This window comes from Trachurus japonicus, chromosome 9 (genome assembly GCF_045865225.1).
Source record: "Trachurus japonicus isolate A0001 chromosome 9, Traja_1.0".
In the NCBI taxonomy this organism is placed as follows: domain Eukaryota; kingdom Metazoa; phylum Chordata; class Actinopteri; order Carangiformes; family Carangidae; genus Trachurus; species Trachurus japonicus.
Genome location: NC_140915.1, coordinates 23078192 through 23101867, shown reverse-complemented (window position 1 = coordinate 23101867; position 23676 = coordinate 23078192). Strand labels below are relative to the sequence as shown.

General features: G+C 39.7%; 1 protein-coding gene across 7 annotated transcripts in view; it reads right to left on the bottom strand.

Annotated features, from left to right (window-relative positions):
* pdlim5a (PDZ and LIM domain 5a) overlaps nt 1-23676 on the bottom strand; it is a 55250-nt gene that overhangs the window by 16877 nt on the left and 14697 nt on the right. For 5 of the 7 annotated variants that reach the window (XM_085786619.1, XM_085786620.1, XM_085786618.1 and 2 more), the window contains exons 4-6: nt 7081-7120; nt 5066-5487; nt 57-229 (exon numbers count right to left, since the gene is read on the bottom strand). In XM_085786619.1, coding sequence (XP_085642745.1) covers nt 57-229; nt 5066-5487; nt 7081-7120 — 635 coding nt within the window. Of the gene's footprint in view, nt 1-56; nt 230-725; nt 753-874; nt 896-1933; nt 1960-5065; nt 5488-7080; nt 7121-23676 lie in introns of all 7 variants that reach the window. The other 2 variants (XM_085786624.1, XM_085786623.1) reach the window with 2 other exon arrangements.

Genomic DNA, 23676 nt, shown 5'->3' with positions numbered 1-23676 from the left:
TATGTAATGACTCTGCAAAACACAGTCACTGCATTTGACGTATGTCAGTAACGTACCATTCTCCGTGCCGGTGATTTGAGCCAGGATCTTGAATGATCTGGACTGGGTGGTGCCAGTACGCGGGCGCCAGTCTTCTGTGTCCTCCATTATGCGCTTCCTGCTGGCATCAGCATGAGTGGGCACATGGTAAAAATGGATGTCTGTCTCCACAACGTGTTTCCTGGGAACTCTGGAAGAACATGGCAGAACAGGATGAATGAGATCAGAAAATATGCTTTTCATTTTACATACGGCCTCTCGTATATTGATCAAAGCAGTAGAACAGAGATGAAGACTGATGTAATTTCCTCTGAGGTATTATAAGCTATTAAAGTGAAATGTATAACTTTAAATTCCACAGGAAGCTATAAAACATTTCATATTCCTTAGTACTCCAGACTTAGTGTGTGTTATGAGCCAAAGCCATGTTAAATTTCCTTTTAGGAGGATACTTTCAATAAGGAAGCTTAGATTCACATACATTATATGTATTACATTATTATTTCAGTCAGAGTAATCCTGTTAGATCTAACACTGTTAGATGATTACACATTATACGACACACTTAAAATAATAATGTGGGGTAAAAATATAATTTATGCTTATTAGACAAGAACAAAAGGAGGAAAAACCACAGCACACTTTGTTAAACATATTTGGTGACAAGATCTACACCAATGTGATACCTTGGTGGCTGGGGTTTTCTTGAAAACCAATAACAGAGGAAAACAGGCAGAAGAAAACAGAAATAGACTCAATAAAGGCAGGGGGAAATAAAACCACAATATCCATAACATTCATAAGGATTACGTGAGAACTATGTTAAGAGACTTACTTTAAAATACTGTGAGGTCCACTATTGGCAAGGTAAAGAAAGAAGACAGCGAAGAGATAGAAATGTAAGAAATTGATTTCCTTATGAAGAATAAATTTAAAAGGAATGTCAATAATTACAGAAAAAAATAATGGGGGAAAACAGACAGCATGAACTTATGGACCACAACTTCTGGTACATGCAAAACATAGAGCCAAAATATTCAGGGAGACATTTAAAAAGATCAATTAGCAGAAGTCAGTTCTATTTTTAACCACATGGTGGTGCTGTTGACTCATGTGTAATTGCATAGAGGTGGAGTTGTTCATCATTTGGACAAATTTATGTTTTTATTCGAATGATTCGGAATAAAAATGCGCTTTTATTTTGATGAGTGTGCGGCATAGTTGTGATTCAACATGTGTGGCTTGTGTTTACTTGTGTTCATGAAGAGAAGCTAATATGCATGTGTGCTGACTGGCCCTTTATTAACTGGCCATCAATAACTCAGCTCCAAGACACACACACACACACGCACGCACACTCAAGAAGTATTGCAGACTTGAGGATTTTTCTGGCACTGCTGTCAATAAATCACCTATAAATACACACGCCCACCAACACACTCACCTAGCACATTGAATAGAGAGATTTATGAACGTCTCTCAACACATTCTTGTCACAGCAGCAGCTATGTTGGTGTGGGAGTGTTGACAGCTCTATGTGAGCCTGGTCACATACAGTTACAGTACAGTCAGTGACTGTAGTGTGTGTGTGTGTGTGTGTGTGTGTGTGTGTGTGTGTGTGTGTGTGTGTCTGCTTTATGGTTGAGGGGAAAATATATTTGAAGCCTCAGCATATTGTACACATCACATGCAAAGGTTTTGACTCATTTTAATTAGTTAAATGCATGTGTGTCACTGTGTGTGGGAAAACCTTACGTAACACAAAAGCTTTTTGTGTGGCAAGCCAATAAGTTAATTCATGCAAAATGTCATGTTAGGTGTATTCACACAAAGATGCAGGGATGAACAGATGAAAAGGCGAACAGGCGTAATTTGACGTGCTTCAGAAACTAACTTTGTAACTTGATGATGTGCTGCAGTCTGCAAAGCAGAAAACAAGGTTTGAAAGGGAAGAGAGAGAAAGACAGGGAAAACTGACATACATATTTCCCAATTCTCACCATTTTATTTAAAATCCCCTCTGAAACGAACCACACCACACATTTACAGCATGCAACCAAGCAAGCAAGACGCAGGGATGGACACGTGCTGTCCAAAAGTGTCAGTGTGTGTGCACCTCAGTATCAGAATTAAGTGATTCACTGATCATGAAATATGTACCCACTGATTAGTACTGTATATAGAGAGTGAGAATAATTCTGTACCACACATCCTGAAAGTGCTTTCTCAAAAAGAGCCATTGCATAAACTACAGTTCATGACAATACCATACAACTTGATCATCTACAATCGTCTGTGGACGACCTAAATAACTATTGAAATACTTGAGCTGTCTATCATTCCGAATAAAAGTAGGATGAGGAAAGATAAACACAACATTCAGATAGAAATGTGGATGTGAAAGAAGCAAAAGCCAAAGAGCAAGATCAAGTGGGTTAATAAATGTCATCTGTAATACTTGGAGAAGGCTATGTACCCAACTGAAATTCATCTTGAGTATTTGTTGAGTGTGAGAATGACTGCATGGTGTAAGATTATATTGTGCAGATGGCTGGTGTCTGCTAAGTCTCACAGAAAGAGACCGTTGATCCTTTTGTCAGTGTGTTTCCCAGTGAAACCAGCAACGACAGAGTGAAAACATGGGGTGAAATGAGTCAGAAAAGGAGCATATTCAATCCATTTGGCATCTTAAGTGAGACAAATCAAAAACATCCACAAATACGCAGTAGCTTTATGATAAATTACAAAAAGAATGAATGAAGAAGTGAAGAAAAATGGCTTGATGACAGCGTGTTAGACTGTGAAGGGCAACAGTGAGTTTGCAAATCTACATGGATTCAAGGCTGAATCCCTCACTGACTGACTGGTTTTCTAGAAGAGCAGAGAGAATACCACACAGCTTGAATTACCAATACAGGCTATATATACACAGCTTAGTCATGGCATCATTGCATAGTTATACTCACTATGCTTCTGGAGAGGGAAGAGGAGGTGTTGTGAGTGAAAATGGAGGGGGGTATTGTGGGAATTATGTTGAGAGGGACAGAAACGGACAGCTTGGATGTGAAGGGTGGCAGAGAAAAAGTGAACATGATGGATTAACAGATATATAAAGAGAAAAGGGGGGTAGAAAGAGGCAGAGAGGGCAAACATAACAGTAATTCATTCAAGAAGGGTTCTCTTCAAAGGCTAGTGACGAATAATATAGTTGAAATGTGGGTCTGTCTTCAGACACGCCACCATAATTCAAAATAAAGAATGCAGTGGAGAGGTCCACTTTCCCTTAGAAGAGCAAATATGTGTCTTTATAGCATATCATGAATGATTTAGAATAAAATAAAAGCAAAGAAATAGGAAGAGCAGCCACAAGTAAAAGGGTTTGCGAGTACATTTCAATAGCTTAACCATTACCATCATGCTAGGGATATTCTATTTGTCCACACATATTCAAATCTAATATAAACTGTGTTAAAATCCTCACTTTGTTGACTCTAAGCACAGACAACTCCAGGTGATGTTTTACAGCATTGTATATTTTAGTTATTTTAAGAAGACTCCAACAGCTCATTAAGAGTCAATCAGGTCTGATGTTTTCTTTCACAAGAAAACAGATATCGCATGTCTCTCTGCACAAACTTTCAGTGGAGAGTTGCACCAGTAATCAAATAAGCCACTTTAGTGTGCTTACATATCAGTGTTTCCAGACTGGTAGTTTAAGTTATTCAACATGACATGTTACACAAATAACTAACAGAGACTCTGGCTTTTTGGTTTGGTCAAAATGTTAACCAAAACAGCTGCACAGAGCAAAGTTGAGACTGCCACGTTTCAATCAACACTATAATAAAAAGACAAACTCAGGCAGCATGATCAGTCTTGATTTGTTATCTTAAATCACTGATCTCAATATTGTGTTTTGAGTATCTTGCTTTCGCAATTCAACCAAAGAGGTCTTGTTTTCATGTCCATTTGCACATTGATCTCTTTGTTCATCAGCAGAATTACACAGAAATGACTGATTTGCACATTCCTTAAGGTTGTGAGATTGTGGCATTTTTGTATATATGTCCAAGAAATGTATGGGTGTAGAGGTAGCAAAAACATTTAGGGTGATGAGACCGATGAGTTCATACCGTTTGGTACAGATCCACATACAGTAATAATCCAGATCTGGTGGAAGAAATACTAAATCTACATTATGCACAGTGTTGTACTTATTATTAATGGGGAGTAACAGTGCATATGGCACCAGCAGCATTTAGGAATGCAGCAGTATTTCATTTAACGCAGCAATGTTCAATACAGCTGTAGTACTATTGAATAAGGCTGATGTCATCATTTCACACAACAGGTAATAAAACCATACAGCTGTCTTGCGTCAGGATTAAGAACAAATAAATATAGCAATAGCTGACAACAAAAATCATGTAGGATTGTTTGGCCTTGGCGGAGTTATGTGCTCTGCTTAGTGCCATTCTGGTGTGTTTTTTTTTTAAATGTTTTTCTCAGAATAAAACACAAACAGATATTTGAGGCTGATTTAATGATGTAGAAGAACTTTGAATATCATTGCCAAGATTTCAAAATTTTAAGTTGGAGTCTGGAAAGCCAGCGGAGGGGGCTGTGTGGAGTAAACAATTTTCAGTCAGGAACATGAACTTCGAAATGGGCCTGGCAACACACCATGTTTATAAATCATTACAGAAGTGGATTTTTTCTGTTACCAAATACTTGTCTAACTAAGTGCAGCCCTCAAAACTTAACAATGGTGTCAGTTTCATCTTCTCCTTCTCACAAACAAATTAGGGGGCTACTGATATTTTCAAATACCTTTAATCATTTCTAAAAATTGCATGAATCTGTGAGGAAATTAGTAACAGACAGTATCAGAAAATGAAGTAAATACGCTAAAGCAGATGTTTGACATGTAAAGGATCCTATAGCTCGAACAGAACCGAGGCAAAAACAGCTGGAGGTAGGAACCAGGAATTGATTTGTTTGATTGGATGGAGAGACCGCCACTCACCCATTAAACTGCAGTGGCAAGGCTCCACCCTGACTCTCCAAAAGGCCCCGCCTCTGCCCCATGGCCACCTCACAGGCGTTCTCAGTGGAGTACAGGTTGATTGGTGTGTTATACACTGATGGCTGAGGCGGAACGAGGCCAGGGGAGGAGGAGGAGGAGGAAGAGGATGGGTAAGAGACGGGAGGTGGAGGAGGAGGACTGGCGTGGGAGGAGGCAGGAGTGAAGGCAGAGGACGGGGATGGGATAAAAGCAGCAAATGGTGATTGTGATGGAGAGTAGTCACTCTCTGACCCGCAGCCCCCATAAGGTCTGGGAGCTTTAATGTAGGGGGCGGAGGAGGGACTAGGGCAGTGGGGGTGAGGATGGGGTGGAGGAGGCGGGTGGGTGAGTGCCACTGGTTTTATGATGTCTGATCTGTCGTCCTACCGGCATGGGAGGAGAGCATGCAGATACACACAAAAATAAATCACAGCACAGCACAGCACTCAATATACTGATGCCTCTCCAGTCATGATTTACATGTTAGTCCAAAAAATAAAGTCTGATTTAGTTTTTAAAGAGCTGCAAAAGAATCCAAACATGCAAAATCTCTGTAAAATTTACAATTTGGTCCAAGAATTTCTTTGAATAGAGATGCATCAGTATAACTTTCATTTACAATAAAACACCAATGTAGCAATGCAAGAAAAAAAAAACACAATAATCAAGACAAAGGTGGTTTTCATGCAACATTAAGTGTGTATGGCATCGTTTCAGAAGGGTGTATGTAGTTACTAAAGATGAGCATTCAAAGGATTTTGAACATACCCCAGGTGAATTACTTTCTTGTTTTTATGATATATTAGACTGAAGAATTTGATTGCTTTCAGGTGAGTCTATTTCCTGTTCCATAGTCTTCTTATAGTAGTTGTTTGATTACAAAGAGATTAGAAAACTTATATATCAACAAAAAAGATAAAATCTAAATCCATAAGACATTGTAAAATAAATTATTAAGGAAAAACATAAGAAAGATGTACCTATAATACATAAACCCTTTCATTGTCTCATTTTCGTGTTACAGCTAAAAAAAAATGCTAAAGAAAGTTATCTCTCATCAATACTCAATTCACTATAATAACACAAGATATACAACAAGCACATAACTTGTTTAAAAGAAAAATCTTATTGACATAAGTATTCAGACCCAATGACACATGAAATTTAGCCCAGTAGTCTGCTGCTTCTCATCTCATCATCTTTGAGATATGAATGATGGTGATGATGTTGTTGGCCAAGAAGCCGACGGTCATCGTGATCATCATCATATTGAGTGAAAAATTGCAGAAAAGCACCAAAAGGACTTTCAGACTGTGAGAAACAAGGCTGTCTGGTCTGAAACCAAGATTGAACTGTTTGGCCTTTCTATAGCAGAAATAGTTGTTCTTTTGGAAGTCTCTCTCATCTCCACACAGGATCTCTGGAGCTCAGCCACAATGACCATTGGGTTCTTGATCATCTCTCATTCTGATTGCTCAGTTTGGCCAGACAGCGAAGAGTCCTGGTTGTTCCAGACTTCTTCCATTTAAGAAATATCCAGGTCTCTGTGCTGTTGGGTAACTTCAGCGCAGCAGAGTTTTTTTTGCAACAATCCTGTCTCTGAGCTCTACAGTTCCTTAGAAATCATGCCTTCTTGCTTTGATTTGCATTGTTTGCCATTAATTTGATGTGTCATAGTAAATGGTCTGAATAATGAATATGGATTTGATATTTCAGTTTCAAAATTATCTCTAAAATCCTGTTAATTATTATTATTGGGTATTGAGTGTAAATTGGTGAGGGATAACTGTTCAGCATAAAGCTGCGATATGAAATGGAGTGGTCTGAACACTTTCTGACTGCTCTGTACACCCAAGCAGAATCTCATTTTCACCTGGTGTACCTCTTTTTTACTAAAACAGTGATCATAGGATCTTCTTGTCTCTATCAATAAACATGCAGTACACCCCAGTGTGTATCATTTTATGTTACAGTACCTTTGGTGCCACAGGAGGAGGTTTGGGAACACTGGAAGCCCTAGAAAGAGAGAAGAAGGAAGAGACATAGTGTATGAATTAAGATTGCACAACCACATTTCTTTTTCGTTTCAATGTTGAAAAATGTCTGGTTTTAATATATGAATATTCATGCTCATTATAGATTGTGACTGTTAGCCAACACCGTGCGGGTAAAAGTAAACAAGCCCTGCAGAAGGGTTTGCTGATATTTATACAGCTGTTCTAAACCACTAAACCCGTACGGTAAAATCTTTAGATCTTACTGAGGTTGAGAAACTGTGGTTATGGTGAATTATGGTGAATTACGACTTAACCTGACTTAGCATAGAGCCTTATATGGAGAGGTTTCTGTCATCGGCTATGACACAATCCAATAGAGTCAAATTATGAAATCTGAGTTGCTGGAGCTGAAAATTGTGATCTTTTTCAGTGTATGTGTGCTTTGAAGCCAGCTGCTTTTAGTATAAAAAGCCCTGTATCAATCTGATACTCTTGATTTGATACTCTTAATACCGCTTTGAGCCATGAGCTCCCCAGAAGGTCATCTGAGGAACATGCCCGTAACTATCAACTCTCTTGAATGTACTCAGAAGTGGCTTAGCACTTCCTCCTAATATCAGTTTTACTGATATCATTTTCCCTCTGTCTACAGAAGTGCTTTTAATTGCCCTGCATGGTTCAGGATTATAGTGATGCAATGGGGCAGTACTTTACTGATACAGAACGAACTGAAATAATTCATTTACAGCAGTGATGGATCAGTATATTAAGCAATAAAAGGAGTGAAGTCCCTCACTTACATGTACACAGACCAATGGACCTGACTCGAATGGTGATTCAGTGCATCATAACTTGATTGATTATGATATTAAGATAAAAATACACAAGTTAATATTAAAGGTAAAAATAATCAAAGGTTAAGTAAACTTTGCAGCAACTGAAGATGTATGAATGTCAGCAGCTCTACATTCCTCTCAGGGCAGCCCTTCTAGACACTTCCTCAGGGAGGTGCATGTCCTTCATCTCAGTAAATCTGAACCGACAGCCTAGTAGTAGCTAGTAACACGTCAGTACACAGATACAGCTACTCTAACTCGGTACACCAGATGGTGTACTGGGAAGGAAGGCATCATTGGAAACTGCAGGTGCTCTCAAAAAAATGCTTGGCAGGTGACTGGGAGAACCATCATATCATATGATGTAGGAGGAGAGTCCGACTGACAATTTCTCCCTCAGGGAAGCAGAGGATGCTGTTTGGTCCAAACCACTGTATTTTGGTTTTGTGAACGGTGAACTCCCAACTGCTAAAGCATAAAAGAAAATCCTGATGGCTTCATGTCGCCCCCTTTTTTCATTACATCTACGTGGTGAGTTTCCATGGACGCACTATTGTAAATACAACAAGTCAACAAGTACCCCATCAAAGCTAATCTGGGGGCAGCAATGATCTCACTTGTGCAGCCAAAGGTATTGAAATTAGGCACCTAGACTAGGAAGGAAAATGCCAGGGTATGGAGTAGGTATTTCAGATACGTCATCATCATCCATGTGTGCTGTAGCCTCGATTACACTGCAGCTATAACTGGAAACATGGAAATGTGTTGGGGTCATATGGTAAGAGTCAGAAAAAAAACAAGGCCTGCTGGAAAGTGAATGAGAAACAGAGTCTAATTTATTTCAGACGCTTTTAAACCTTTTCTTTTGGGGATTTTAAGGTAATTTCAGGATCCTAAACAAGGAACCTATTGTTTTATTAAAATGCCTTTACGTTACTGGGAAATTGTGTGACCTTGGGAAAACCTATGAGAGATCTACTGTAGCTACCTAGGTTCACCTTCCTGACACCAAAGTAGCTGTCGATGTCAAATGAGCCTCAGAAAATGTGTTTATCCTGCATTGGTTGTATACTGTGCTCATTAACAGAGCCATAACCAAGTAAGCAAATCTGATTATGTTTACAGTTTGAAAAACGCCAAAAATAAAAACAGAGCACGTCAACAGAATATGGGACTTCCACTGGGAATTTATACCAGAGGAGCAACAAGACCTTACACTGTATCAGACACTTCACCACAGGAATGTTTCTCCATGACTTAAATGTGTGAGGGTCATAGAGTAAGTGGATGCAATAAAGACACTGACAGTGTGACAGTGACAAACAAAACAGTTCATATATCTACCTCCTGCACACCAGATGGAAATGGTTGCTGGGCCATAGATGTGAGTGTGTGTGTGTTCCTCCCCTCAGCGCTGAGACCCTACGGCAGTTTAATTTCATAGTTTAAAAGCAGCTGCTACAAAATATGTTTCTGTTCTCTGTGCTTTGTTTTGTAACTTAGCATGGTCCATGTTAAGTGTCAAACTCTACATGTCTGTGTTTACACTTCTCTGTTTCATGTTCATGGAAGTTTTACATTATATAACAGAGCAGCACCGCGTCTCTTCCTGACATGTCAGTGTGAGTCTGTGTTTCCGCCAAAATTGTTTGTGGTGACAGCTATTTTGGTTTTGCCTTGATACCCTACCACATCCAAGTGCATGCCATTCATGTTTCAACATGTTTCCATATCTTATTACATATAAAAATCATTCTTAATTTTTTTTTTCTCTTGTATTTGTATATTAGTCATCAGGGTTTGGATGTGTAAAAAAAAACATTTAAAACACAATTTCTTACTTTGTTTAGTGGAATTGTTTTATGTTTTCCTAATTAACTATTTTTGTAACATACAGTACATATGCCTTTACATAACATCGAAATACTTTCATGGGATGTTACATTGTATTTGTTCTGTTTCCACTCTCAACAGCAGTCCTTCCTCCATTGTGAAATAAAAACCGACACAACAGAATAATGTTAAATTCTTGATGATTCAACAGTATGTTAATATTTAAGTCAATTTTGTGTGGTGTTGTCCCATTGCATAGAAAACTACTGTCATGCTTACCATCCATATAATTTATAATGTGCTATTTTTTCACAGTGTTTTTCTACATTGACACATTAAATTGACTCGTCAAAAAAGAAGGATGCCACATCTTCTTTATCTCTGCTTTGCCCTCCCGGCTGTTTTCTTGGTTGTGCATTTGTGTTTAATCTCCCTGGTCTATTCTTACACGAGTGAGATCATTGACCGATGTTTCCAGGGCTGCACCCTGACATGCCATTAGCTTCACCAGACCAGCAAGCAACCAGGCACACTGAATCAATGAGAGATTGTTGAGTGTGTGTGTGTGTGTGTGTGTGTGTGTGTGTGTGTGTGTGTGTGTGTGTGTGTGTGTGTGTGAGAGAGAGAGAGAGAGAGAGAGAGAGAGAGAGAGAGAGAGAGAGAGAGAGAGAGAGAGAGAGAGAGAGAGAGAGAGAGAGAGAGAGAGAGAGGTGTTCAAGAATCAGGAGTGCTGGTGGTTTAGGTGACACTGACTGGGACCTGTTAGTAACACCAGTAGAAGCTGAACACACACTGTCTAGGACACAAACACAAATGGAGGCACTGATACACAGAGACAAGCATCACACGTCTGCAGAAATTTTACAAGTGGAGCTGATTCTGTCACTCGATGCCTTTGTGTGTGACCTTGTGTTTATTCAAACCAAAAAACTACCCATGTGGGTGCACTCAAAATTACGCACATGCGCACATATCCATACATCCACACTACATACATTTAAATATATGTAGCTCCTGGCAATCAATCATTTAGTTCAGTCTAGCTCAAGAAGTCACACACACATAATTATATTTCAGCAATAGGCGGGTCTTTCATGAGGTGTGCTGCCATGTGAATGACAGAATTGTTGCAGGCCAGTTAACATGTACGTACATCCACACAAATATTCACATACACACACTGTGAAGTATTGTGCAGGGGTGTGGTGACAGTGATTTCAGGCATGACAGGTCGGCCCAGGAAATGTTACTATAGTGTGATAACACAGGCCACAAGGGCCAGTTCATACATTTAATGGCCTCTGCACCTGCAAATAAGGTTTAAACATACACACACACATAGACACAACGTTTGTTTGTACAGCTCTATTTTTAGATTGACTGCACCTTTCTGAATATTTTATGTGAAAATGGACTTTTCTTGCACAAAACTGTACTGTGGTTCTGTTTGCCTCAAATCTAGTCTGGCTTTTTCATGAGCCGTGATCCCCTCGTAGATTTGCACCTAATGTGTCTTTGTGAGACATTTTTGGCATCTCTTGCTTGCTTTTGTGGTATTTTTTTGCATTCCAGCCAAAGACAGAAGGGAATACTTTTATCCAACTGAAGTCAAAACACTTTTATCAAAAATCATGTGTTCCTGATGTTTGTCATTTTACAAATGATCTAAATTCAAGTTTTTCCATTCTTCTTCCCTCATTTTTCTCCCTTGTCCTTAGCTTTACAGTAACTAGGCAGTACAAAATAAAATATTGTGAAAGAGACAGATTTTTTTTTATGACGTCTGTCATCCATGTGTGCAAGTTTGGTTGAAGGATGCGACTTTGATAAAATCAAACTTTTTCATTTGATAAGATCAAACTTAAACCTGATTCAGAGAGAGAAAGAGAGAGAGTCTCTCCACTAACTCTGTAAAATAAGACCAGCTTCGTAATTTATGAACAAGCACAACAGTAACCCAGGGTCTTCTTTACAGTCTACAGTTAACTTCTCTTCTTACTCCATCTCTGCACCTTTCAGTAAATTCAGTTTTAATGATCTCGCTCTCCTCCTCCTACCTACTCCCTCCTACCTCTTTGCCTTTTCCTGAAATGAGATCACTCTTTTTAAACAAAAGTGATAATGATTATTAAAACAAAGCCCTCTAAAATGTATGCAGTCGTCATCCTTGAAGGAGGGACACACACTCTGGGCTCTTCTGTATTTATTTCTTTTTCTGTGCCTTATTAGGTAAAAAAGAGGGGAAAGAGAGTGCTAGTTTGGTCTCAGTTTTACCTTAAACTGAAGCAGACAGAACAACGTGACCAGGAGAAAATGCCGTGGCACCACTAAAGAACAGTGACTGGCAGAAATACAGCCACGTGTGGTTCAGCATAAGTGAGGTTGTGTGTGTGTGTGTGTGTGTGTGTGTGTGTGTGTGTGTGTGTGTGTGTGTGTGTGTGTGTGGCTATGGGAGCCAATGAAGGTATCATGTAGTATGGCTCAGAATGACAGATCCTGAGTGAACTAATACTACTGATCTCACCAACTGATGTAACACACCTCTGCTGGTATGAAACAACTGTGTCGTTTCTCTGCCAATGTCCAGACCAATGTGTGTGTTTATCTAGAAACAGCCTTAAAATAGATCTGGAGGCTGACTCTGCCTGTCTTTATCAGACACATTAAAAAAGACCACAGGAGACACAGGTCACTCACAGATCACAAGCACTGTAGGTCTGTGTGTAGTGTGCGTGTGAACCCATGTCTCTTTATCTGTGTGTGTGTGTGCGTGTGTGTGATCCTCCCTGTTCTTTATCCACTGCCTCCCACCACTATCTCCACAGAGGCCTCGACAGGCCTTTCAGCTCAGTATGACATCACATGAGATCCTAAAAGAAACTCTGACACTGGCCAGACCAAAAGGGCAAAATATGTTAAAACTGCAGCGGTTTCACTACAAAAACATTACTCAATTAAATAAACTTGGAGACAATTTGCAGTGCAGCGTTTGACCAATCACGGACGCAGACAGAAGAAAAACTTTAATTAATTTACACTGTTGAATTTCAGTGATTCCTTTCAGGATTGTGTTTACATGAGGTTTTCTCCTCCAAGCTCCACATTGTAGCCCATGGTAGAAATTAGGTGTTATATATCATACACTGTACTTGAAATAATGTTCACTCTTCTATATCCTCTGGCGTAGCCTGAGGGTACGAATCCACTGTGGTTTGCGTGAAAGTTTGCCCAGACCTGACATGACTTACAGTAAAGCACAGCTACTTCAAGATGCATTTTCTATGAATCTATGAAAGTAATTTGATTACAGCTGCACAGTGTCCTTCTTCATACATACTGTGGGTAAAGCTACCACTGCAGAAGAAGGTAATGAACGCACAGAAAATGCCTACACATATCACAACAGCGTTTCCTGTGGTAACATAGCAACAAACAAGCAAGATTTTATAGAAGCTCACCTTTTAACAAAAACACACAGCGGTAGACTGGCACCATAAGGAGTCTTAAAAGCAGACCATGAGAGGAAACAGGCACATTAAGTTAAACCCCACCAGCGCAGGAGAAAGGAAGCAGTATCTCCAACAGTACACTGCATCCAAATCCCAACAGTGCACAGAGACAGGGAGAGAAGTGCCTCTCTAACTAACGCTAACACTCACCACTCCACAGTAAGAGGACATGCCAACTACCTGCACATCTTAATCTTACTGAAGCCAGCTTTTCTTAACTAAATAAAGCCTATACAATAAAAATAAATACATGAGAATGGAAAAGATGTATGAGTAACAGTAAAAACATGAAATTATGGGGGATACTGTAAACGAGAATATACTGCTACTATAAAGTCAATTAAAGGTAAATAGCAGAGAGGGAGAGGAGATATGTTGGAAACAAAATGTTGTAAAACTAAAAAAAAAAACTGGAAATTTTTGCAACATCAAAGCAGAAGAGTTACTGCTCTAACACATACAACCAATGGTGCACCATACAGTACTTCTACATAATTTGAGGTAATAAACCAGATGAACAGTCTGGGTACTGTTACAGCATGTAATTCTTCTTAAATGCTTTCCAAAGATCATAAAAGTAATTTTATGAAACATTACATTCATGCAAATATATATCTTTTAAAGGCGGAGGACAGATGTTTTCTTTTTACATGAAAGTGTCACTCAGCTGTTTGGTTTAATGGCAGCTTCTATAGGAGTAAAGTTAGTCTTACTGCTGCTCTGTCTCTGGAGTCACGAAGCAGTAAAACAGAAGATGGGAGGACCAGAGTCCTGTGTTGTCTTTTGAAATCTAATTTAGACTTTAACAGCTTTGTTTCACAGAAGACTGGCCAAGAAGCAAAAACAGTGCATATAAACAGAGGAGCTCACGTGGAGGTGTTCAGAAAGACACACACACATACAGGGACAGGCCAGCACACGTTGGCATTCAGTCACACACAAAGAGAAAAACACAAACACCCCTAAATTTCCTCTGTATTTCTCTCAATACACACCGAAGCAAACTGCGCTTAAGCACTTTTTCCCATTGTTAATGGTTCTTGACCTGATGATGTCCCGTCATGCCTCTTTGCTCACTTCATGGCAACTCCCACACTGAACGTTGCCATCATCATTTAAAAGATTTAAATTGTAATTGAATAAACTAACAACTCCATGGACAGTAACTGGAGTGAAGCCAGCCTGTTTGCAAAACACACTAGACATTTCCACACCGAAACCACACGTTTACCGAAAACACAAAATGAGCTTTCTTTCTCACTGGAGCTGACTGACAAACACACTATGACAATCTCAACTAGAACCATACAACTCTCAGAGCAGAGAAACACCAGACTGATCCCCAGAGCAAGACTGGATTTATCAAGGTCGTCGTGTCAGTGCCTTCAAACTTATTTAAATTACACAATACGGGTTGAACCCAACACAGCCAAGGCCCTGGTGTGATTTCATGACGAAGACTGCATTGTTTAAAGTAGGGGTCCTGGGCAGGAGAGGTTTAGGAATCTCTGCCTTGAAGGGAAACTACTGTATATGCGGGGGGCTCCGTGAAGGAAACTAGTGGTACTGGGGGCCCCAAGCTGGATCAAGAGGGCATCTGCATGATTCTAGGGGGTCCCAAATGGGATGAATTAAAGCAGGGATTCAGGATTAATGGGCTTTTAGTACTGTGGTTTTTAAGATCTACAGTATCCTGCACTGAACTATGGTCTCAATTAGTGTACTTACTACATCAACATTGTGTATTCACAAGGCGAATAAACAGTGTAAAACTGAAAGGCACAATTAAATATCCATTTTAGGGAAGCTAAAATGGATATTTAATTTGAGCGAGAATGGGAGAGAGACAGAACATTTTAGTCCCGTGTAATTTACAGCGTCCTTTCTTCTCTCTGGCAGCTCACTTTTATTTTTCTAAGGAACAAAAACAGAAACAACACAGTAGATCAAGCAGAAGAAAGAAGGACATGGTAAAGAGACAGCGCTCCAGCTGGGTGCAGCACTCTGCGCTGAGACAGCCTGCCTGTCAAAATGATCCACAGCTGGACCAGGAAGTGTTTTCCCTATTCAACATCTGGACTTAGGCCTGTTGAGAGGGTTATGGATATAGATGGGTGTCAGTATCACTCAGACGGATTCACTCAAAGATATGCAAGGTTTACTGGCTTCTATTTATTTCCCCTGATTTATTTTTTCTATCATTATTTTTTGATACAACATTTGGTGTCCAACTTTCTGATTCTGTTTACTTGGCCCATGTCTTGCTTTCCCTCTGTCTGGCTCTCACACACTGCCCTCCAGATGTGCTCCCAATGGCACACAGTCATCTGAAAGATCCCCTTGAGACCTATGCAACAGTGATACAACAGTGATCATAAAATGATCCTGGGTCTGATTTTGAACAAATACCTGAAGTTATGAAATTCCTTCAGGTTCTTTTTTCCGCTATAAAATCAGAGCATTTTCAACAGATGACCATGAAGAAGGATGGTGGAAATGGTCAGGGGAAAAAATGGGGCAGGAAGGTATGACAGGGGAAAAGCTACACGCTGGGATTGCTTGCCTAAATCCCAAAATTAAATAGGGATATGCATTATATTTTACATTTTGTGATTAACATCCAGTATACAGTATAGTTGTTGGAAAGTAGCACAGATACACATTTGTATCCGAAAAACACACATGGATGTGTTCACATCTACACACGCTCCTTAGGATTACATTGCCCGCTTGAGTTGAATATGTTGTCATCTAATTGTGCAACAAAATCAGGGCAAAAATATATACACAGTGAGTCATTTGGCTGAATTTAAACATGTCCGAGCCAAAGTGAACTGATAACACTGCAGGCTTAAAGCTTAACGTGAGAACTGTAAGAGAAGATGGCAAATAGTGTCTGAGAGTGTATTGTGTTTAAAAACATGTTGATTACAATTTATTATAGAGCCATTTATAACTATAATTAGAAGCTTATTTTATTTGGAACAAAACTGCTGAGTGTACAGTTTATGTTCAAACTACGCCTTACACCCTGAAACAGTGAAATTGTGATTATTATTTTTCTCTTAATCAGTCCAGATGATTCTCCACACTGCTCCGGCTGCCCATTTGGGTATTGTTCAACAGTGCGGGCTGGCCTAAAGATGAGAAGATGAGAACACTTGGCTTAGTGTAAGATATATTTGGCAAATAGTGGAGAAGAATTAAAAAAGCTGAGACAGATGAGCTTAACACAGTGTTCTTGGCCTCAAAATATCTATGGGCTACCTTCACAGACCCCTAATGTTCTTGGGATTTGTATTATCTTTGGCAAAAACAACAGCCTAACAGAAGACAGGCAGAGACAGGTGTGCTTAGCTGTAGCTGCATACTCGTGGTATTAGGATATTATTGGCCAATACTACAGGCCTAGCCAGACACGATGGCCGTCAGCTTTAGAAGATCTTTGGCAAATACTAGCGAGCAGTGAAAGACAGAGACAGGTGAGTCCAGTTTAGCGCTCTTGGCTTTGGAATGTCTTTGGCAAATATCAAAACTGAGTAAGTGGCAATGGCAGCTGCACAGAGAGTGTCTATTAGAAAAGAGGATTAACCTAGAGCTGTGAATTTCTGCATCCACAGCACAATGATCAGGCCATTAATATAGTTGTTTTACTGGTGGGTGATATATTTTCACTGCTATTTTGTCTTCTGACATACAGTAGTAGTAAAAAGCATATTTTGTTCACTAGTAGCTGAATTGTATACTTCTCCTTGGCCTCTGGTCTGACAGTGGTGTTATCCATTATCTGCAGTGTGAAAGCAATAATGTGAAAGCAGGTGAGAACAAAGTGAGAGGGCTGTATACAAAAATGACAAGCCAGACAAGCTGTGGAAGCTGGCTTACACAGCATGTACAGTATGGCTTATTGAATTATGAATTACATTCACCTGATCGCAGACTAATATAATTGTAGATACAGGAAAAGAAGCACGGTGGTGGCTGAGGACTTAAGACACAGGCAGGAGACTGGCCCTCTCTCCTTCATTTCCTGTCATTTCTGCTGCCTGCTTTGTGATGAAAGCCTAAATCAGTCAAATCAATCAAATATGTAACCTTACAGCACAGATGTGACATGATGAATTGGTTTAACAAAAGAGATTCCATTACCGCCTGATTTAAAGAGGAACTAAGACCGGTTGCTTTTCCACTGTTTTGCCAACCCTCCTCCTGCCATGTGCATTCTTTTATTACGAAGCTGGTGAGAAATAAATCAATAGAGTGGCACATAACGTTACATATCATGGATGTTACGACGTGTATTTGTGTAGTTTAATCTGTCATAAGCAAGAGATTATGGGTTACGGGGCGCGTTTGCGTCGCAGTGCGCAGAGACGAGAGTTACATGCCATTTATTAAACCGTCACAATTACTCCAAAGCTGTTTAATCAAGGTAAAAATGTAGCATAGTTAAGCTAAAAATTCTGAATAGTTTCTCTTTAAGATGAAGCACTACTTTAATGGGAACACCAATCCTAGATCAGGGAATCTTCAACTTCTTTTTGAAGTTGATCATTTGTTGATCACGGTGATTAATATTTTTTACCATTCACACCTGTGTCCCCCCTTCTCCGTCATCTGACGCACTTCAGCAGGCCAAATGTTTACATGTTCTTTTGTAAAAGCATGGTGCCACCAGTTTTTCGTAACTGGGCAATCGAATTTTCCCCCCTTCAAATGCAGGCTTGTTTAAACATGCTGTTCTTGTTACACGCAGGTCAGTTCCAAGTAAGCATGCTGCCCATACTAGGTTTCATTTCAAAGGAGAAGCTAAAAACAGGCAATAGATCATTTGATTACAGTATTAGTCTTGCCTAAAATCTGGTAATTGACCTATACCTCCTATACCATTAATGACCATTTATGTAACTGATACATTCGCATACAGTATTTCTGATAAGATGAGATGCAATTTGTTGGGTGTGCACTTCATTGGGAGGTTAATTACCTCATAAATTATCAATGTGATAGTGGACTAAATGTAAACTTCTACATTTTAATGACAAAAATACATCTCACTTCACGGACATATCCAGCAGTAAATATCCAGTAACTGAGCAACATACTATATACCTATGCACCAGTTTGAGGTAAACTGACATCATGATTGCACATACATGTACTGTGCAACTGTTTCCTGGGACACGTGGCTGTGCACAAGCATCAGGATCTGTACATACAGCTCACAGATCTCATTATCTCTATTCATAGAATACAATGTAAACAAAATGAAAACATATACTTCAACCCTACATAAACTTCCGTCACCCAACTCCTTGCCAGTGCACAAGGAGCCAACTTCCAGACCCAAAATAGCTTAAGCAGCTGCCAGTGTGAGGTCTGAGTATGTGTGTGTCCTTGCCTACGTGTAGGTTTGTGTGCATGTGTTGACTAGGAGTAAGTATTAAGGTGAACGAGACGATACCCCATGCAACAAATAAGCAACAATTTTCTTCGCCTCTTTTGCATGCGTACTGCATGTCAATGAGGAGTGCAAGTTAATGTGCAAAATTAAAGCTTAGGTGAGCTAAGCTTTCTTTCTAGTGCATTGTGGAGGGGAGTGCGTAAATCAGTGCCACTGCAGCAAAACAAAAACACCACTGCAATGCCGCAATCCAGGCTAATTGTGTTTATTGTGGCCTATCCTTGTGGCTTTCTACTCGAATGCACGGGATTGCACTACAGCACATGCATGGGAGGACTCCACCATGGAGACACAGAGAAAAGGCCAGGCAAACACTGTAATTATCCTGGTTGAGGGCCTTTCAACAGGGTGAGATCTCCACTCTGATAAAAAAGAGAAGTGGAACCAATTAACTCAGCACAAAGCTGTCTCACAACCTTTCTTCTTTGCATGATAGCTTGTTTATCCAAATCATGGCTTCATTTCATTTGCTGTGTACTGTGATGTGCTTACGTGTATGCGGGTGAGTGCATCAGGTCAACCGTGTTTCAGTTTGTACCTTTTCCCTACCTCAAACACAACAACGACTGTGCCACTACTTGTGAACACACACACACACACACACACACACACACACACACACACACACACACACACACACACACACACACAGAGGCCCATTAAATAGTCAAATGGGCGTTGAAAAGACTTCACTGTGGGGAATAGAGCATTAAGCCAGACACTGGCAGTTCATAACACTGAAACACAAAGGTGGTTTTGTTGAGGCACGGGTTGATTAGTTGAAAATAATAGTTTAGTACCTCGGTGTTCCTCTGCAGAGAATAATTATATCGACAGAGAATTCAATGTAAGTGTTGAAACGCTGTGATTGCATTATACTAGTGGGACAGCTTCACGACAAAGCTATCAGCATGGAGGAAATATCCCTCGGATTTTGTTATTCCAACGGTGACTCCATTCTCTTAGCTTTCACTTCTAATCTGCTCTCAAACCTAACTTTAATTTCTATTCCTCCATCTCATTCCAAATATCTTCTTCTCATCATCCATTCTTCTTTGTCTATTTCTTCTTTCCTCCCTTCTCGCCATACTTCCTTCCCACATACATCCCCTCTGCCAACTTTTATCATTTCTCAACTACAGCCCCCTCAGTGCACACAGACACTAAACCTCTGCTCTGTATTATCAGTTTCCTGCCTATACCACCTCTCTCGCTCCGCTAACACTTAACTTTCTGTCTTGCTCTAATGAAAATGCAGCTACTTATTTGAAAGAAAGTTACAGTAATCTGAATACTTATTTGTTTCAGTATATTGCAGTTTTGGCCTGATGTTCAACACAACAAACAGTCAGACTGAGCTCTGAACTCTGGAGCAGAAGAACTCCGGCTGGATTTTTTTTTTTTTTTCACTTTTGAGTTTTTAACTATCCGCAAGCTCATTGATGAGAAAATGATCAGCAGGTTAATTAATTATCAAAATAATCATTAGTTGCACCTGCACTAACATTTAGTGGAAGTACCAAAACTGAATCAACCAGCTGTGTGTGTGTACGTGTGTACTGTATGCTATGGCCACATGTGCTCCACATGTGTTTGATATCTCCGCCAAAGTACAGTCCATCGAGCGAACAAGATATCGGTTGTTTTTACTGGTCTCATCAAATGGGATTCAGTTTGACACTAAAGATAAGAACGGCAAAGTGATTCATTGAAAAAAGAAACTCCACTGCATTTTTCCTACAGCTGTGCGTCAGTATTCATAGTAAAACTTCAGGAACATCTAAGAAACTAAACATGGAGCAGCGATGCTTTAACATTCTCGTCTGGTGCCATCAAGTGAAGTGATCTATAGTTTATCTGTCCCTCTTTCATCTCTCAGGCATGTTGTTACTTCCATTTGCCTCCCTCGCTTTCTCTTAGCTTTTTCCATCCTTCATTCTTGCTTTTTGTTTCTTTCAACCTCACTTTCTTAGCAGGAGAGCTGCACACACTGACACCATTTGACAGAAAGCCACAGAGACCTAAAAGGTTGTGAAGCAAAAGTTTGGAGAGCTATTATTAACAGAACAATACAAAGTGCATTCCTAGACAGAAAATAAAGTCAGGCACTGATTGAACTGTTAAGTAAAAGAACAAACACGTTGGATCGGTTACCATTACTAATTAGTCCCTTTCAGTTGGTCCAGGTCTTTGAGAAATGTATTTTAAACAAGCATCTATACAACTGTTACAGATAAAGAAAAACATGCTAATAAGCAGAAGAGTGATAGTGATATTTGAAAGCCTACAGAATCTGTCACCTACTCTGTTGGTCATAAGAGGTAAAGCGACAGACTTACAGCCATGTAATTCAATTTACACGCCACATTGCCAGACACATGCTGCTGCTGCCAAAGATAGTTCAGCCCAAGATGCATAGATGTAGGACCTGAATGGCCACAAATCACAAATTATGTGTCTGAAAAACTCAGATTGTGTAATAGTCATCCTGAAACAAAGTGAAATAAGAACTTAAACAATAAAATCATGGTGAGAGCAACAATTAAACTGGTAACTAAGTATTTTTCCTGATCCTTTTAAGAAAAAAAAAAAAAAAAAACACACACACAAACTTGATGAAAGATGTGGACTCTTTCCAGTTTCTCCTTTATGAGGGAATTGTTCATGGATCAAAGAAAATGATAAAAACAGCCTTTGATGTATCGTCTATTATGTGATTTTTTTTTAAAATAAAAACTTTTTTTTAAGAGGGTAATCTTGCAGATGAAAGGGTAACTACTAGGGCACCTACACAAAAATCAGAGTATATCAAAGACCATACGACCTTTCATAAGCAGCTCATCAAGGTGAAATCTTGAAAATTTGAACTTGGGGCGAACAAAACTTCCAACAAACTGATTTTGTTTTGGTTCCTGCTGCCAGCAATTTGAGAATTGCCTGCTTTAATGCGACATGTTTTCCACCACAGAAATAAAGAAACTCTCACAGACAGCTAAATAAATGTTGGTGTGTGATGATTTCACTGGTAACCATGGTGTTTGCATTCATGCATTTATCTGGCTTTACTTTATAGTTAATAAATCCCGGGTCTGTTCCAGGTTTTTTACTGGATGGAGGTGAGTCAGTGCCAGGACAATTTGGCCCTCCTTACATCTGCCATGTCATCTTTAAAAAATAATTGGAGCCAGGGAAAATTCAACCATATGTCAGTTTACATTTTCTTGTAGAGACAACTTCACTTTACAGCTTTTCCTTCTCTTGTCCTTCACACATCTGCTGTCCATCTCTTCTCCCCATCTTCCCTTTATTTGGAAAAGGAATAACAACCTGTCTCCTTTTAAAATACACACACACAGAGACGCCACATGCATTGTTAACACATCTCACTGCTATCATTCCTTTCGCTATCTGACCCAGTGACTAACCCAATCAAAATCTACAGACAGAAGGGAAAAATGAAAATAGAAGCATGTGACGCGTATGAAAACTAACAGAAACAAGAGACTAGATTGGTTCCATTGGTTTCCATTACGCATCTAAACCCATTAAAGTCCAGATGTTGACCTTGGCATGACAAATTTTGAATATACAGTACATCTAACTCTAAATGCCAATGGATGCCAAGCAACAAACAGAGAGAAACCGAGAGCCTATTTCTTATTGTAAATGGAGTCTGGAGAAGACTGTCAATCTGCTGGACCCTAAACTTTAAAGCATCCTTGTAAAGCAGAAGCTGGAGCCAGCTGTCCCCAGAACGGCTGCCTGGTCACACAGCCTTAAAATTACAATACTGCCACTTGATGAAACAAGCCATTCCATGTGTTTCCAATAGGGCATGATGAATCAACCCTTCAAGCCTGCTTCAGACATAGAGCAAAGCATAGCAGATATACTGTGTAACGGAGCCTGCAAACAAGCACACCCTTACATGACATCTGTTCAGTTACAATGGCACTTGGCAGCTCGTTTGCGGCCTTAATGAGGTAATGAGAAACATCAGTGTTTGAAAGACCTTCAATTTAGGTCATCACTTCTGCCGTAAAATGTAGACAATTAAAAGCTTAATAACTGTTAAGGAAAAAGTTAGACATTTTGGGAAATATGCTTGTTTTCTAGATGACAACATCACCACACACTAAGTAGCAAACTACTAAGAAAGTTGTGGTCTTTTGGACTATCTCTAAGTGGATTTTTTTTTTTTCAGACATTCTTTATGCTATGCTATGCAAACCGCCACCTGGCTCTGAAGACACTTGCAAAGTGTTACTCTCATATCAACCATTTTCACTGCGCCAAACCTTAGATGAAGCACAGGAATGTTGAAGCTATTAGTTATCCACATGTTCTCAGGCAGCTTTAGGGAGACAAACTGTATAAGCAGATGCAGTGTGATGCAGTGCACTATTGTTCCATCATATAAATCAAGAGCCAGGGCTTGGAACACTTCTCAGTACAAACCGCACTCGCCCTAATCACTTTAAAGCTCATTATTGTGAAAATCAATCAGTATCAAACGTTGATTGATGTGCTGAGACATGCTGTATTTTGTATTTTAAATAATTCAAAGTTAAGAATCAAATGACTCCTTCTGTTTCCTGCAAAAACAATTTCAGTCGAGGTGGCTGCATATCTTCCACGTTGTTGTCAGCAAAACCTGGTCAGTCATCGGAATATGAACCCCACATTGACAAATAACTCTACCAATGACCTTTGGCCAAGTGTTAAGACCTGTTTCTCTCATTATATGTATTAAAAAGGGTTTGACCATGGATGTCTTTCACTCACAGTGACATACACACAGAAACCCACACACTGACCCTGAGTTGCTACAAGACTTGTGATAGCATGTGTTCTCTGCCACACTTGAGCAAAAGTAAACATCTTCAGTCTGTCATCATTTGGACTCAAATTAAAGGACATGCTCAGTTGGCCT